This window comes from Bufo gargarizans, chromosome 3 (genome assembly GCF_014858855.1).
Source record: "Bufo gargarizans isolate SCDJY-AF-19 chromosome 3, ASM1485885v1, whole genome shotgun sequence".
NCBI classification, from domain to species: Eukaryota; Metazoa; Chordata; class Amphibia; order Anura; family Bufonidae; genus Bufo; species Bufo gargarizans.
Genome location: NC_058082.1, coordinates 311331466 through 311345297, shown reverse-complemented (window position 1 = coordinate 311345297; position 13832 = coordinate 311331466). Strand labels below are relative to the sequence as shown.

General features: G+C 39.3%; 1 protein-coding gene across 1 annotated transcript in view; it reads left to right on the top strand.

Annotated features, from left to right (window-relative positions):
- The window catches only part of RUNX3 (RUNX family transcription factor 3), a 62995-nt gene extending 51105 nt beyond the window's left edge, over positions 1–11890 (top strand). The window contains exon 5 of the mRNA XM_044287354.1: positions 7812–11890. Coding sequence (XP_044143289.1) covers positions 7812–8329 — 518 coding nt within the window. The 3' untranslated portion in view covers positions 8330–11890. The remainder of the gene's footprint in view (positions 1–7811) is intronic.
- The last annotated feature ends 1942 nt before the right edge of the window (positions 11891–13832 follow it).

The following is a 13832-nucleotide window of genomic DNA, read 5'->3' as shown; positions in this document are numbered from 1 at the left end:
GGGGCTCCGAGGATTGAGAGACCGCCCTGGGCACTTGAGAGGGCTCAGAACATAATCTTATAAATTCATTTTCGGCAAAAAGAAAAGTCCGTTTTCTACAACAAAGGTATCGTTTTTATGTTCTGGGTGGATCACATAACCCTATTTTAACGGTCTAACATGCTAAAATGTGGTGACAGACTCCCTTTAAATATTGCATGTAAAGTTGAAGGTAGTAAATAAAAAAAAAGAAATAAATTAGTTTTGGTATAATTGTAGATATCAGTGCTCAGCTTGTTGCCGCCATACCCAGCATGCACTGCGGAATGTGGGGGCTCATGTGTGTGAGTAGGCATACACATGGCATACTAATCTGTTGCACTACTTCATTCTCGAGTCCATATTTTATAAATTAGTCTTTGAAATACATCAGCAGAAAGATGTAGATTAGACTTTACTTATACTATCCATATTTCTTGAGCATCTCTCCATCACAGCTTTATATCAATAAATGGAAACAAGCATTGTCATTCATTTTATATCAATAAATGTTATGCAATAAAAATACATACTGTAAAACAAAACATAAGGGCTCGTGCACACGAATGTATTTTCTTTCCGTGTCCGTTCCGATTTTTGTGCGGACCGTATGCGGAACCATTCATTTCAATGGGTCGGCAAAAAAAACGCAAGTTACTCTGTGTGCATTCTGTATCTGTATGTCCGTATTTCAGTTCCGCAAAAAAATAGAACATGTCCTATTATTGTCCGTATTACGGACAAGGATAGTACTGCTCTATAAGAAGCCATCTGTTCCATTCCGCAAAATACGGAATGCACACGGACGTCATCCGTATTTTTTGTGGATCTGTTTTTTGCTGACCGCAAAATACATACGGTCGTGTGCATGAGCCCTAACAGAAATAACTATGTAAAGCTACATTCAAACGACCGTATGGGTTTTGCGGTCCGCAAAATATGTTCATGTGAATGTAGCCTAAAGAGGTATTCCCATTTCTGGTGACCTGCTCCTATCTCCAGAATGGCACTCCTTAAGTGTACAGATAGCAGCTCCGCATGGGTAGCCCACCATGTTCACTGCAATGGGAGCTCTGGTATTCCTATAATTGTGAATGGAGAGGTGGCGAAGCTTGCGCAGTGCCCTTTCAATTCACTGCTATGGGACTTGCTATTTTTGGAACTCTCAAAGCCATGAATGGAGAGAGCATGCTCCTTCATTTCGAGGGGCCCAGTTCTGGAGATAGGTGCAGGTATCAGAGGTGGGAACTGCACCAATCTGACATTGATGGCATATCCTAGCAATATGCCATCAATGTCCCAGATGGGCCAACCCCTTTAAGGAGGACCCTTACGGTAACTTTCTATAACAATTATACAGCATATTTTCTTACAGCTTTGTAAAGGTAGGAATAAATTGACAATTGAATTTTTCATTACATAATAGGGAGTTAGAAATTGCGACCCCTGATTTCTCCTCTGGGGGAATATTCCACAGCGCTTTATAGACATTAGCATTACTCTGTCTCCGATGTGGCTCACAATTAAGGTCCCTATCAGTATGTCTGTGGAGTGTGGGAGGAAATCGGAGCACCCGGAGGAAACCCACACAAACACAGGGAGAACATACAAACCCCATGCAGATGTTGTCCTTGGTCAGACCCCAGAACCCCAATGCTGCAAGGCACCAGTGCTAACCACTGAGCCACCATGCTGCCCAGGTTTTTCATTTCCCTTGAGCATAGCCAAGACAAAAAACCATTGGTTCATTGAAATCATGGCTTATATCTAAAGCTATATACTTTACTCTAGTAAAATGCATCAGGATTAATAGAAAATTGAGCTTTTTAAACAAAGAGAGAGACATGTATTTGCCTGGTATATTTAGTAGAACATTACCTCCTCCTCTGTGTTCTGGAGAGCTACCGCTAATTTCGATGTTTTTACAAGAGTTGATTTTCTGTGGAAACTTTCAAAGCCATGTCCTTTTAGGATGAAGTAGGCCTGAACATCATACAGCCGCCTTACCGTAATTGTGTCTGACATCTAGTAGCAAACATTGGAATTTCCAGTTCCCCACAAGAATCTGACTATGAGAGACACAATATACACCGTTATTTTGGGACTGATATCTAATGTCAGCAGGAGCGGGAAATTTCCACACTCATAGCATAATATCATGGCATAGGATTTAACTACTTGGAGACTGTAATAGCCTTTCATATACAGTACAGTATATGCTGAAATAAAGACGCACGACTGCAAAAATACCTATGTATTGATTTTATACATCACCATTAAGCCTCATTCACACGTCCGTGCTTAAATCTGTGAAAAGGTGGTCAGTGATGCCTCCATGAAGATGTCCGTGATGGATCTATGTTGGGTCCGTGTGTCCGTTTTTTGCTGTTCGTGTCTCATCCATGTTTCCCTGACAGCTGAAAAATAATCATTTTCAAAGCATCTCTTCCTAATGATCAATAAAACACGGATGGTAACCGTGTTGCATTCATGGTTTTCACGGACCCATAGACTATATTGGGCGTGATGGATCCGTGAACACGGACAAAATAGAGCATGCATCCGTGCTAAAACCGTGTGTGCTGGTATAACAGTAGATGCCAACCTGAATGTGGGTACAATCCTATGAAGAGAAGTTAAATTATTAATGAATTCCACGTATCTGTTCAGCCAAGCATTGTGGAACCACAGAAAAGCTATTATAGGGTTTGGTTAAGATCCAACTGAATGGGGGAACAGAAGTTCTGCAAGATGTCTTTACTCTGGGGGTTTGAAAGGGTACAGGAAATAAATGGAGTTATAATAACAGTCTGCAAGAATCTGACATCAGTAAATTATTAGGATATTAACTCTTTTGCTTTCGATTTCTCTCTTTTATGTAATGTCAGTACATTAGACTCAATTTAAAACTAAAAACATCTAAAAACCATAGGGCTTATTAATAGTACTTAAAACGTGTTGGAGATCTGCTATCTTTCATTTTACAGTTCTGTTTGTGATGAAGATAATTTTTCTGGCTTTTTGTCTTGCATTGAATATTGCATGTATACGGTACATGCAAAAAATGTAGGAGGCTCATTCCATTATTGAGTTCAGATAACTTTCTAAATATAAAAGGTCTATGTCCCCAGACACTACTACAAAGAGATGCTAGTGGGAAGGGATGAGTGACCTTGTGTTTTCAAGTTCGGCGTACAAGGTTCGGGTTCGGGACATCTAATTTATAGTCCGTGGTAGCGAAATCCATAACGGAATTCTTAGATAACCCGAACTTTGTACGCCAAACTTGAAAACACAAGTTCGCTCATCCCGACTAGTGGGTGCGTCGAATTCAAAATCGAATTCAAAAGTTTCAAAGTGCATTATATGAGTAAAGGATCCAGCAGAAGTTTTGGTTGCCCCCAAATACTCTGGTGCAGCATAGGTCACTAGAGAAGAGGGGGATACAGAATGACGCAACTTAATGGGGGGGATCTTTGTGATGCAAGATCTGGAGATCTAGGTAATGTGTCCATGGTGCCTGGCTGCTAGCAGTTTGCAATCAAGGTCCAGATGGATGTTACCAGTTGGAGGGTGTCCCTGCACAGCCTGACACTGGCAGAATAGATTGAATAGTGTCAGACTGTGCAGAGACATACCTCCAACTGGTAGCACCTATCTGGACCTTCATTGCAGACTGTTTTTAAATCGTTTATAATTTCTAGCAGGAATAATGCAGGAACATTGAGTCATAAGAATAGATGCTCGAAAATTGTTATTACGTGAGGAATGCAAGTAGCTACTACAACAGATATGTCTGAAGAGATGACAGGTTCTTTTTGAAACCCAGGCATAACAGGTCATCTACCTCCGATATATTCCACATGTCTCGTGTGTATGATGTGTTGTGTGCTTGTGGATGTATTCACATAGGCAGCAAGCATATAAGATGTATTTTGAGCCGTACTAAGCAGCATAAGCCAAGAACACGGACGATACTAATCAGAAACGGTGACCTCTGCATGGCTTCTAATTTATATACATGCCATTCCTTGCCGCTCTCCAAATCCAAAACATTGACATTTCCGTAGATAGATCAGGTCAGATTTGGAAGTTCTTGGTCCCAGGGCTCAGTCTTACAATGGTCAAATTCTTAAGGATAAATGGGCCCATTCACTTGGTGAAGCAGCTGGTGTGATTATGAGAAGAAAATAAACATATCCTTGAAATATTTTGATTGGCAAAGTAAAAGTGCAATTCAACACTCCAGCCAGCAGGCTGTACTATACAGAACAATATAGGAGTGGGCAAGGCAAAATATAGGAAAATACCGGTACAATCTGCCCCTACATATGCGTCACGTGTCAGTTGTCACACATAGTTTTTTTGACAGTTTTACTGCAGTTTTTTAAGTCAAATACAATTGTGAAGTAAAGACTTCTGCTGGATCTTCGGATCAAAAAAATGCATCAAAACTGCACCAGTGTGTTTTCAGGCTTAGTGTTTGATCTGTGTGCTCTCTGATGTATTATTGACTTATAAGCATGCACAGTAATGTCATCTAGAAGAACTTCTCCCTTGTGGGAATTATTCAGATTAAGTATGACATTAAGAATCACGCAATGAAGTGAACAATCTTCCTACTGTGCAATTAGTGGGACATTTTCCTTTGGTTTTTGTACTATAATCCTTTACATGGTGTGGTAGCTGAAATTCCCTATTTATCAATGGGAGAATTGTATGAACTTGTCCTCGTTTGATAAAGGGCACATGATACTTTTCAACTGTATAGCTATAAAATTTGTATAGCAATTAGTGGTCACAGTAATTCTTATTTTATTTTATTTTTTTACATTTGTCTACTAAACCGCAACACTTTACGCTGGTTGCAACTGATGAAGTGCTGCATTCGTGTTCCACTGCCATCTAAATCTTGTCCATGGATGTCAGATAATTACATAGACCCTGATATACAACAATCGGGAACAGAGTTGCCACTTAAATAGCATTTCTTCTGCCTCCCTAGGACCCAGGACTGTGATTGTGTACGCTCACATCAAGTGAAACTTTATGACCTTGCAGAAAGTTTTAGGACTGTCCCATTGATCTGAATAGTTTACAGAAGTCCATCCACATGCTGGATGCATGGAACAGATTATTAACTGCAAAAATGTCTGTAACAAACCTGCTGCATGTGAATCTGCTATAAAAGTCACTATGGCTTAGTGTTACCACTAAGCAGGCAACACATCATTTTTGCCAGAACATCACTTAGTGGATATCTAAAATATACCAGAAATCTACCTGTGATATAAACAATTGTTCCCTTCTTCAAAGAAAAGATAGGACTATCAGCCAAATGTGCTTCTAGCAGAAAAGCTGGGGTTCACTGTAAGCCTCAATGGCAACTGTGTCGGGGAGACATCTATTCAACTGTGGTCAGCTCTAGATTACAGTAATGCTATACTTAAAGGGGTATTCCCATCACAGACAATGGGGGCATATCGCTAGGATGAGAACAATGAGAACGGAGCGGGGAAATGAACGGAGGGCGCACTGCGCATGCGCAGCCGCCCTCTATTCACTTCTATAGGGCCGCCGAGAATAGCCAAGCGCTGGCTAGGCTTTTTCCGCCTGCCCCATAGAAATGAATGGGAGCAGGGGCCACTCGTGCACGGTGCGCTTTAATTCACTTCTATGGGAGCAGTGCTTGGTGGTGGACAGACCCCGGGAAATCCGGGGTCCTCCAGCCACAGCTCTCCCCGCTCAGTTCTTATTGTAGGTGCGGGTCCCAGAGGTGGGACGTGCAACTATCAGACAATGGTGGCATATCCTAGCGATATGCCCCCATTGTCTGTGATGGGAATACCCCTTTTAAGGAGATGGTCCTATCAGTGATTGACAGCCTTCTTTCTATGACTGTGTATACAGAGATAGCTGTCTGTGTATACTAAAATATTGCATTAACATAAGTATTCAGACCTTTTACTCAAGTACTTAGTTGAAACACCTTTGGTAGCGATTACAGCCTCCAGTTTTCTTAGGTATGATGACACAAGGTTTGCAACCCTGGATTTGAAGATTCTCTGCCATTCTCTCAAGGTCTGTCAGGTTGGATGGGGACCGTCAGTGGATAGCCAATTTCAGGTCTCTCCAGAGAAGTTTGATTGGGTTTAAGTCAGAGGTCTGGTTAGGCCACTCCCTAAGTCCCTAAGCCACTCCTGTGTCGTCTTTGCAAATTCCAAATGGGGTGGAATTGGAAAAAAACCGAAATCACACCACCATTTTAGGGGTTTTGTTCCCACCGCAATTTGTTTACGGCAAAACTGACCCATGCCCTTCATTCTCTGGGTCAGTACGATTACAACAATACCCCATATGTATAGGTTTTATATGTGTAAATAGTGTAAAAATTTATGTAAACTTTGAGATTTATATTTTTTTTTTACATCACCGTATTCTGACCCCCATAACTTTTTTATACTTATGTCTACTGAGCTGTTTAGGGGCTCATTTTGAGGGAAAATTCATAGTTTTTATTGATACCATTTTGGAGTGTGCATGACTTGTGGATCACATTTTATTTTATTTTTTGGGGTAAGAGAAGCAATGAAAAAATGTCAAATTGGCCATTTTGACCCTTTTTTCCGTTGCGCCATTCGCTGTATTGGATTTTTTTTATTTTTAAAATTATGGGCATTTTTGGTCATGGTGATAACCAGGATGTTTATATTTATTGTTATTTAGGTATTTTTATTTTTATTATACGGAAAGGGGGGTGATTTAAACTTTTATATTTTTGTAATTTTTTATATTTTTTTACTTTTTTAATTTTTTATCATAATTTTAAGGCTCATAAATGATCTTATAAATGATGTTTTTGAGTTTTTCATTTTGACCTATAAGCGATTACAAAAATGACCATTTCTTAGCATTTTGTTGATTTCTTAGGTTGGCCTGCCATCTGGTGGCCAAAATAAGAATTGTAGCATTAATGCTCTGAATTTCTTCGTAAAGATTCAGAGCATTCAGCGCATGTACTGAAGTCCCGATTGCCCGCACAGGGCTTCAGTGCTAAACCCGGAAGCGTGACCTTCTGGATTTTTGCGCATTCAGGTGCTGTGATCTCACTTGATCACGGCATCTAAAGCATTTAATTACCACGATCGGCATTATTGCCGGTTGCGTTAATTAGCCGGACGGGCGTCATGTATGGCGCTGGTAGTGAAAGGGTTAAGAATATGTCTGAACTTTGCTCCATTCAGCTTTCCTTAAACCCTGCCCAGTCTCCCTGTTCCAGTTGCTAAAAAGCACCCCACCATGCTTTACTGTAGGGATGGTATTGGGCAGATGATGAGCAGTGCCTGGTTTCCTCTAGACATGATTCTTCAACTTTAGGACAATGAGTTCAATCTTGGTTTCATCAGACCTTTGCACGGACCATAGGACATGTCTAGAAAGCTCTCCTATAGAAGGCACTGTAAATATCCTGTCTGTTGTTTCCTAGAGTTCATATGGCTGCTGTAAAGTATATCTCTAATTGTTGTTAATAGTAGCTCCGTACATTATCATGTACAGAAAATAGAATTGAAAAAGATCTATCATCAGAAAATACAACACAGACTGGAAAAAATTATATATACATGACTATCTGGTTTTCTTTAGTTAAAAAATTATAGATAAAGCTAAGTACAGGGAAAAGTACAAATACATCCTATAGTAACCAAACAACCATTCTGATATATAACTTTATTATGAACTGCAGGAGTGTTACATTTCATTGAACTAATTCATCTTTTTCTTTATCATTTTAGCAACAGATTTAAGTCCATTCTCCGACCCTCGACAGTTTGACCGCTCCTTCTCCACTTTACCGTCTCTCACAGAAACCAGATTTTCTGATACTCGTGTGCATTACCCTGGTGCCATGTCCTCTGCCTTTTCTTATACTGCATCTCCCTCAACAACTGGAATTGGAGGAATCAGTGTGACCGGTATGCCTACTACTACACGTTTCCATCCCACTTACCTTCCACCTCCATATCCTGGGTCATCTCAAAATCAAAGTGGACCATTCCAGACCAATGCATCTCCATATCATTTATACTATGGCACATCTTCTGGATCATATCAGTTCTCTATGGTTGCAGGTGAGCGTTCTCCTTCAAGAATGCTATCTTCCTGCACCAGTGTGACAGCAGGAAACAACTTGATGAACCACAACTTGACCAACCAGAATGATGGAGTGGATGCAGATGGAAGTCATAGCAATTCTCCCACCAGTCTAACAAGCACTGGCAGAATGGATGAGTCTGTCTGGAGGCCATATTAAACAAGACTTTAAAGTACTTTAGCCAATCCATACCAACTGATGCTAGAATATCCAGAAAAGACTGGCCAATATATAGACATATTCGAAGATGTACTTATAATCATTTGGCAGTACTTATTATGGCATAACGCACAGACAAATATATCACAGGCGAGAATACCTACTAGATATGTCTGAAAATGACCGTGCGAACCTTGTTTTCACTATTGATGGCACAAATCTTATCACTGTTTGAGCATTATAATTTCAAAATGTAAAAGCCATATCACTTACGATAATAGATATTAAAAGAGGGTAGAGAAACAGGGCTCAAATGAAATCCAAGGAGAACATCTTCAGGTTCCTAATATTTGTGTATTGAGGGGTATTCTGTTAAGGATGGAGTAATATATAGAAAAAAATATTAAACTATAGCTTACTATAGCAACAGAAAATATCACACAAGAAAAAGCAGAATGGAGAAAAATGTCATAATGCAAACATTGTTAGATGAGACTTCAAATGCGTAAAAATATATATTGTATTAAAAATTTCGTAATCTAAGACATTTCTATTTTCTTACTCAGTTATATTTATTTCCCAAAAAGCCTTTGTTGTACACTTTAAATATTTCCTAAGCTACTTGAGTCCATCTACTTAAACTATTAGTAAGAAATAGCTAATAGGAAAACATTTATTGGAGTAAAGTCCTCTTTTTTAAGTAATTTTTAAAAAAATCCTTGAAAGCAAATAAAAGGTAGAGGCATACCAGCCCTTTAGTTACACGTAATACTGTTACTGGTGTATGTGATGATGCCAGATACAGAGATAGGGCTCTGACCACCATCTAGGGAACCGGTTGCCACCATCAACACACCTTGTGCCTGTAAGTGCTTGATAAAATGCTTGTGAAATGCAATTGATCTTGTAAAGTCCTGAACAAAAGTATTACATTTCAAAGCAGTATGGAACCATATTAGGTACATTTTTTGATAATTTTTCTGAGTGTTCTTTTTATATTTTTCCTGTTATTTTATGTTGTCTTGTGCAATAATGCATTCTGTCACAGGAGATCAGTGCAGTATCTTTTCTAAACCAAGCAAGAGGCCCACTATTCCAACCTATAGATTGTTTCATATATTTACCTTACAGTTTCCGAATATCAAGGACTGTACATGTCTAGTCCAACATAGGACTCTTGTATGTCACAGTTTTCTGTTAATACACTGTAGTTGTGGCCTTGACTCTGGGAATGGGTAACGCCTAACATGTAGTAATATGGTGGACATAATATTAATATATGGTTTGCTTTTTTCAAAAGGAATATAAAAATATTTTCTTAAAAAATAATATTTGCTTTGCACTATTTTTGCTTACTTTGAATATAGATTATTTGGAAAAGCCTACAGTATTAGTTTTTTATTTATGCAATTGTATATAGGTGTTACTTTTTAAAGAATTATTTTCATATTGTTTCAGAAATTGCATTATGTATTCGTAAACCGCTTTATTTATTTGGTGCTGTTAACCCACAAAGGCAAAAAGATTCACTAACTATTTCCAACTTTTTAAGGGGATAATTCCAACCTAAGGGTACGGCCACACAGTCAGCGTTTTGCATGCAGTTTCGGAAGCCGAACCAAGAGTGAATTAAAAAAAAATTGAGAATTGTATCTGTCTATATTTCCTCTCTTTTTATGATCCTCTTCTAATTTTGACTTCCAAAACTGCATGCAGACACCTATCCATGTGGCTGTGCCCTAATGATGGAGCTTATATTACCTTTTAGGTCTCATGTACAAGCCAGAGCCACCGGGCACTGCATGGAGGCATGTGGAGCTCCTGCAGCTTTGTACTGAGGAGCGCTTGTAGAAAGCATGCAGGTGCCATATTATGACTTTTTACAAATCAGAGGTCGTACTGAGCCTTAATACATTTGTGTGCAGGAGATACTGTAAAGGCCTCCTGCACACAACGGAAGTGAGATAGATATTGAAATGAAATCCGATAGATATTAGGGTCATTTATTAAGGGCAGTCAAATAAATGATGTGTGCATAAATACAATAGCTGCTTGACTGATGGCTTTGCTTGTATTTATGAGTTAATAAATACCATTAGTTATTAAATATAAGTATGGGGTGTCACAAGCATTCTCAGTTTACTGCATACAGCCATCTTGATGCCATTTGAGGGATAATAATAAGGATCACAAAGTGTTACAAGGTGTCTTAAGCACTTTCCCTCTAAACTGTGTGCTCTGGAAAGGAAAGAGTTAAAAAAAAATGTCCTTCCATGGGCCAGGAGCCCAGTGCAGTTGTACATGTATGCAGGGTTAACTCTATCATCTCTATCATCATAAAGATCTATGGCTAGCGCTACACAGCGACATGTGTCGCGTGACATACCTAGGTACCGAATCTGACTTCAGATCCCAGTATTAAAATTGCTTTCAATTTCAATAATCGAATGCCGAAGTTATTCAACGAAGTCTCACGCGACTTTGGAGATAACGAATTTCACCTTGGCAGAGCCCATAAATTTGAACGCTGAATGGAGACGGATCTCTGAACAGCATTCAAACTAATTTTTGACTGAAGCGACTTCGGATCTATGATTAGTCATTAGCCATTAGTATTAAAATCCCGGACAACCCCTTTCAAGCCAAAATAATCTTAGTCCTGTACAACTATTTTCTTCTATATAGACTATGAGTACATAAACTACATTACCTTCAGAGAACTATGTTATATGTAACAGACCATACTCTAAGCTGCCCTTATTAAATCTCTTTGCATCTACAGCACAGATATGTGTAGCAAACTTTACTTGCGCAAATAAAGTAATAATTGAAGTACATAAAAATGGCTATAAATGGGTTCACTCTTCAGAAATATGGTGCAGAATAAGACTTTCGTTCACATGGCAAAATATGTGTGCTGAAAGACAGTAGAAGCTAATCTCTCTGAGAAAAAGTTGTATTTGGTAGTGTTTACACCAAATCTATTTCATACCATTGCCATTGAACTGAATAGGGAACGCAGCATTAAAAATGCTTTGAAGAAGTAAAATGGTTAATGCCACTTCTGAAGCATGTTTTAAAGTAGCTGTATAAAAATACTATGTTTTTCCGTAGCATTTTGAACCAGTATTGCACCACGTAAAATGTTTTACAATGCTAAAAAAAGGCATGTTCTTGCCGTGTGAACATAGCCACAAGTCTAGACTGACAACCTTTCTCATTGCTCAGAGGAATGAAACTTGATAGATGGCTTTGGATAAAGAATGTATTTTATCTCGGTATTTATAATTTCAAGTCATAATTTTCCAGGTAACAATCAATGCATTTTAATATATATATATATATTCATAGAAATTAAATTTAGCATTGTATTGAATGACTTTAAACAGCGATCAGGGAACTGTAATTGTATATAGATTGCTTAAGGTGTATATTTCTTTTACACATGTTTTCATTTGGAAAAATGCAATTTAAATACTGTAAATATGGCTTATTAATTATTACATGCTGAAAAGAGAAATGTACAAATTTTAATGGATAATATGTTAAATAAATGTGATGAAATAATGCAACCTCTTCTACTTATTTTATTGGTCCCTGGCTGTCATTGTTTAGTTCATATTACTTGTTGGTTAGGCTGAGTTAACACCAGTTATGTGATCAGTTATTATGAGCCAAAACCGGGTGTGGGTCAAAAACACAGAGCAGGTGCAGATCTTTCCCTACCTGATCTCTGAGTAGGCTTCACTCTTGGTTTTGGCTAACAATAAGGCTACATTCACACTACAGTATGTGTTTTGCGGTCCGTATGGCATCCGTTTTTTTTGCGGAGCCATTGTAACAATGCCTTTTCTTGTCCACAAATCGGACAAGAATAGGACATGTTCTATTTTTTTGCGGGCCTAGGGAACGTACATACAGATAGCATTTTTTGTGGACCCGTTGAAATGAATGGGTCTGCTTCTTATCCGCAAAAAAACGGAACGGACACGGAAACAAAATACGTTCGTGTGAATGTGGGCTAAGGGCTGTTTCACACGAGCGGATGCCGTGCGTGACATCCGCTGCGTGAATGATAGCCAAGACCCGATGCAGATTGCAGAAGCAGGTAGCATTAACATGATTGATAATGCTCCGTGCCTCTCTGATCTCTTTACTACGAAATCACAGTGAGATAAAGTTGTCACTGTGATTTCATAGTAAAGAGATCACAGAGAGGCACGGAGCATTATGAATCATTACTGCTCCGTGCCTCTGCAGTCTGCATCGGGTCTTCGCTGTCATTCACGCAGCGGATGTCACGCACGGCATCCGTTCGTGTGAAACAGCCCTAACTGATGGAAATAACTGACCAAATAACTGAAGTGTGAACTCAGCCTTAGGGCTCTTTCAGACGGCTATATGAATGAGTCCGCATCTGTTCTGCAATTTGCAGAATGAGTGCGGACCCACTCATTTCAATGGAGCCGCAAAAGAATGCGGACAGCACACCAAGTGCTGTCCGCATCCATGGTTCCATTCCGTGGCCCCGCAAAAACAAATAGAGCAAGTCCTATCCCTGTCTGCAATTGCGGACAAGAATAGGCATTTTCTATTATAGTTGCCGCCATGTGCGGTTTGCAAATTGCAGATCGCACACGGGCCAGTATTCATGTTTTGTGGATCTACAATTTGAGGATCTGCAATTTGCAGATCCGCAAAACATTACGATCGTGTGTATGTGCCCTTAGTATGATATAGCAGGAGCAAATTTCAAAAATGCTGACACAAAACACCCAAAAAATTACGAAACCTGTTCTGTCTTCATACACGTTCACACAGTGCGCAGTCTGACATTTAGTATAAACCATTCCTGTCTTCCAAATAAGAGGACTGTTTTCCGTAGGTCTAATTTGTTTATTGGTCAACAGGATTGTGAATTGATGTGTGGTAAACCTATAAGAATACAAATAGCTTGTATAAGTATAAAGCATACAAGATAGCTTGTACAGCAGGAAGCAAAGAACAGCATGTACTACAACATTACATTAACTCTAAGCACATGTCCCAAAATGGCTGTCTATACATAGGATTACATATCTAACAGCTACAGCATGTTCCCTGAGTAACACTACAGCTAGCTAAACATCACAGCATAACATAATATCCCTGAGACAAGGTAGATCTCACTCACCAGATATACTTGCACAAAGATGGTGGCGTTTAAGAAGGAGAGGTGCATGGAACACCTCTGCTGATGTCCTGTAAATGGAGACTGGGGTTCTCTTTCCCAGAATGCCTTGCACCCACAATGCTTGCACCCAACAATACAATAATCTTTATTAACAAGAAAACAAGGAGCAATACCACCACTAGATGGTGCTGTTACCTAACTAATAACTACAGGATAGTAATGGACATGCTGTGTTAGACAGCTGTTCATATGGTGCAGTACTGTGCGGTGGCTTTTGTTTTTGTGGTGCTGTTCTGGTGGGTTGGTGGGACCCAGTGCCATGGGTGGCAT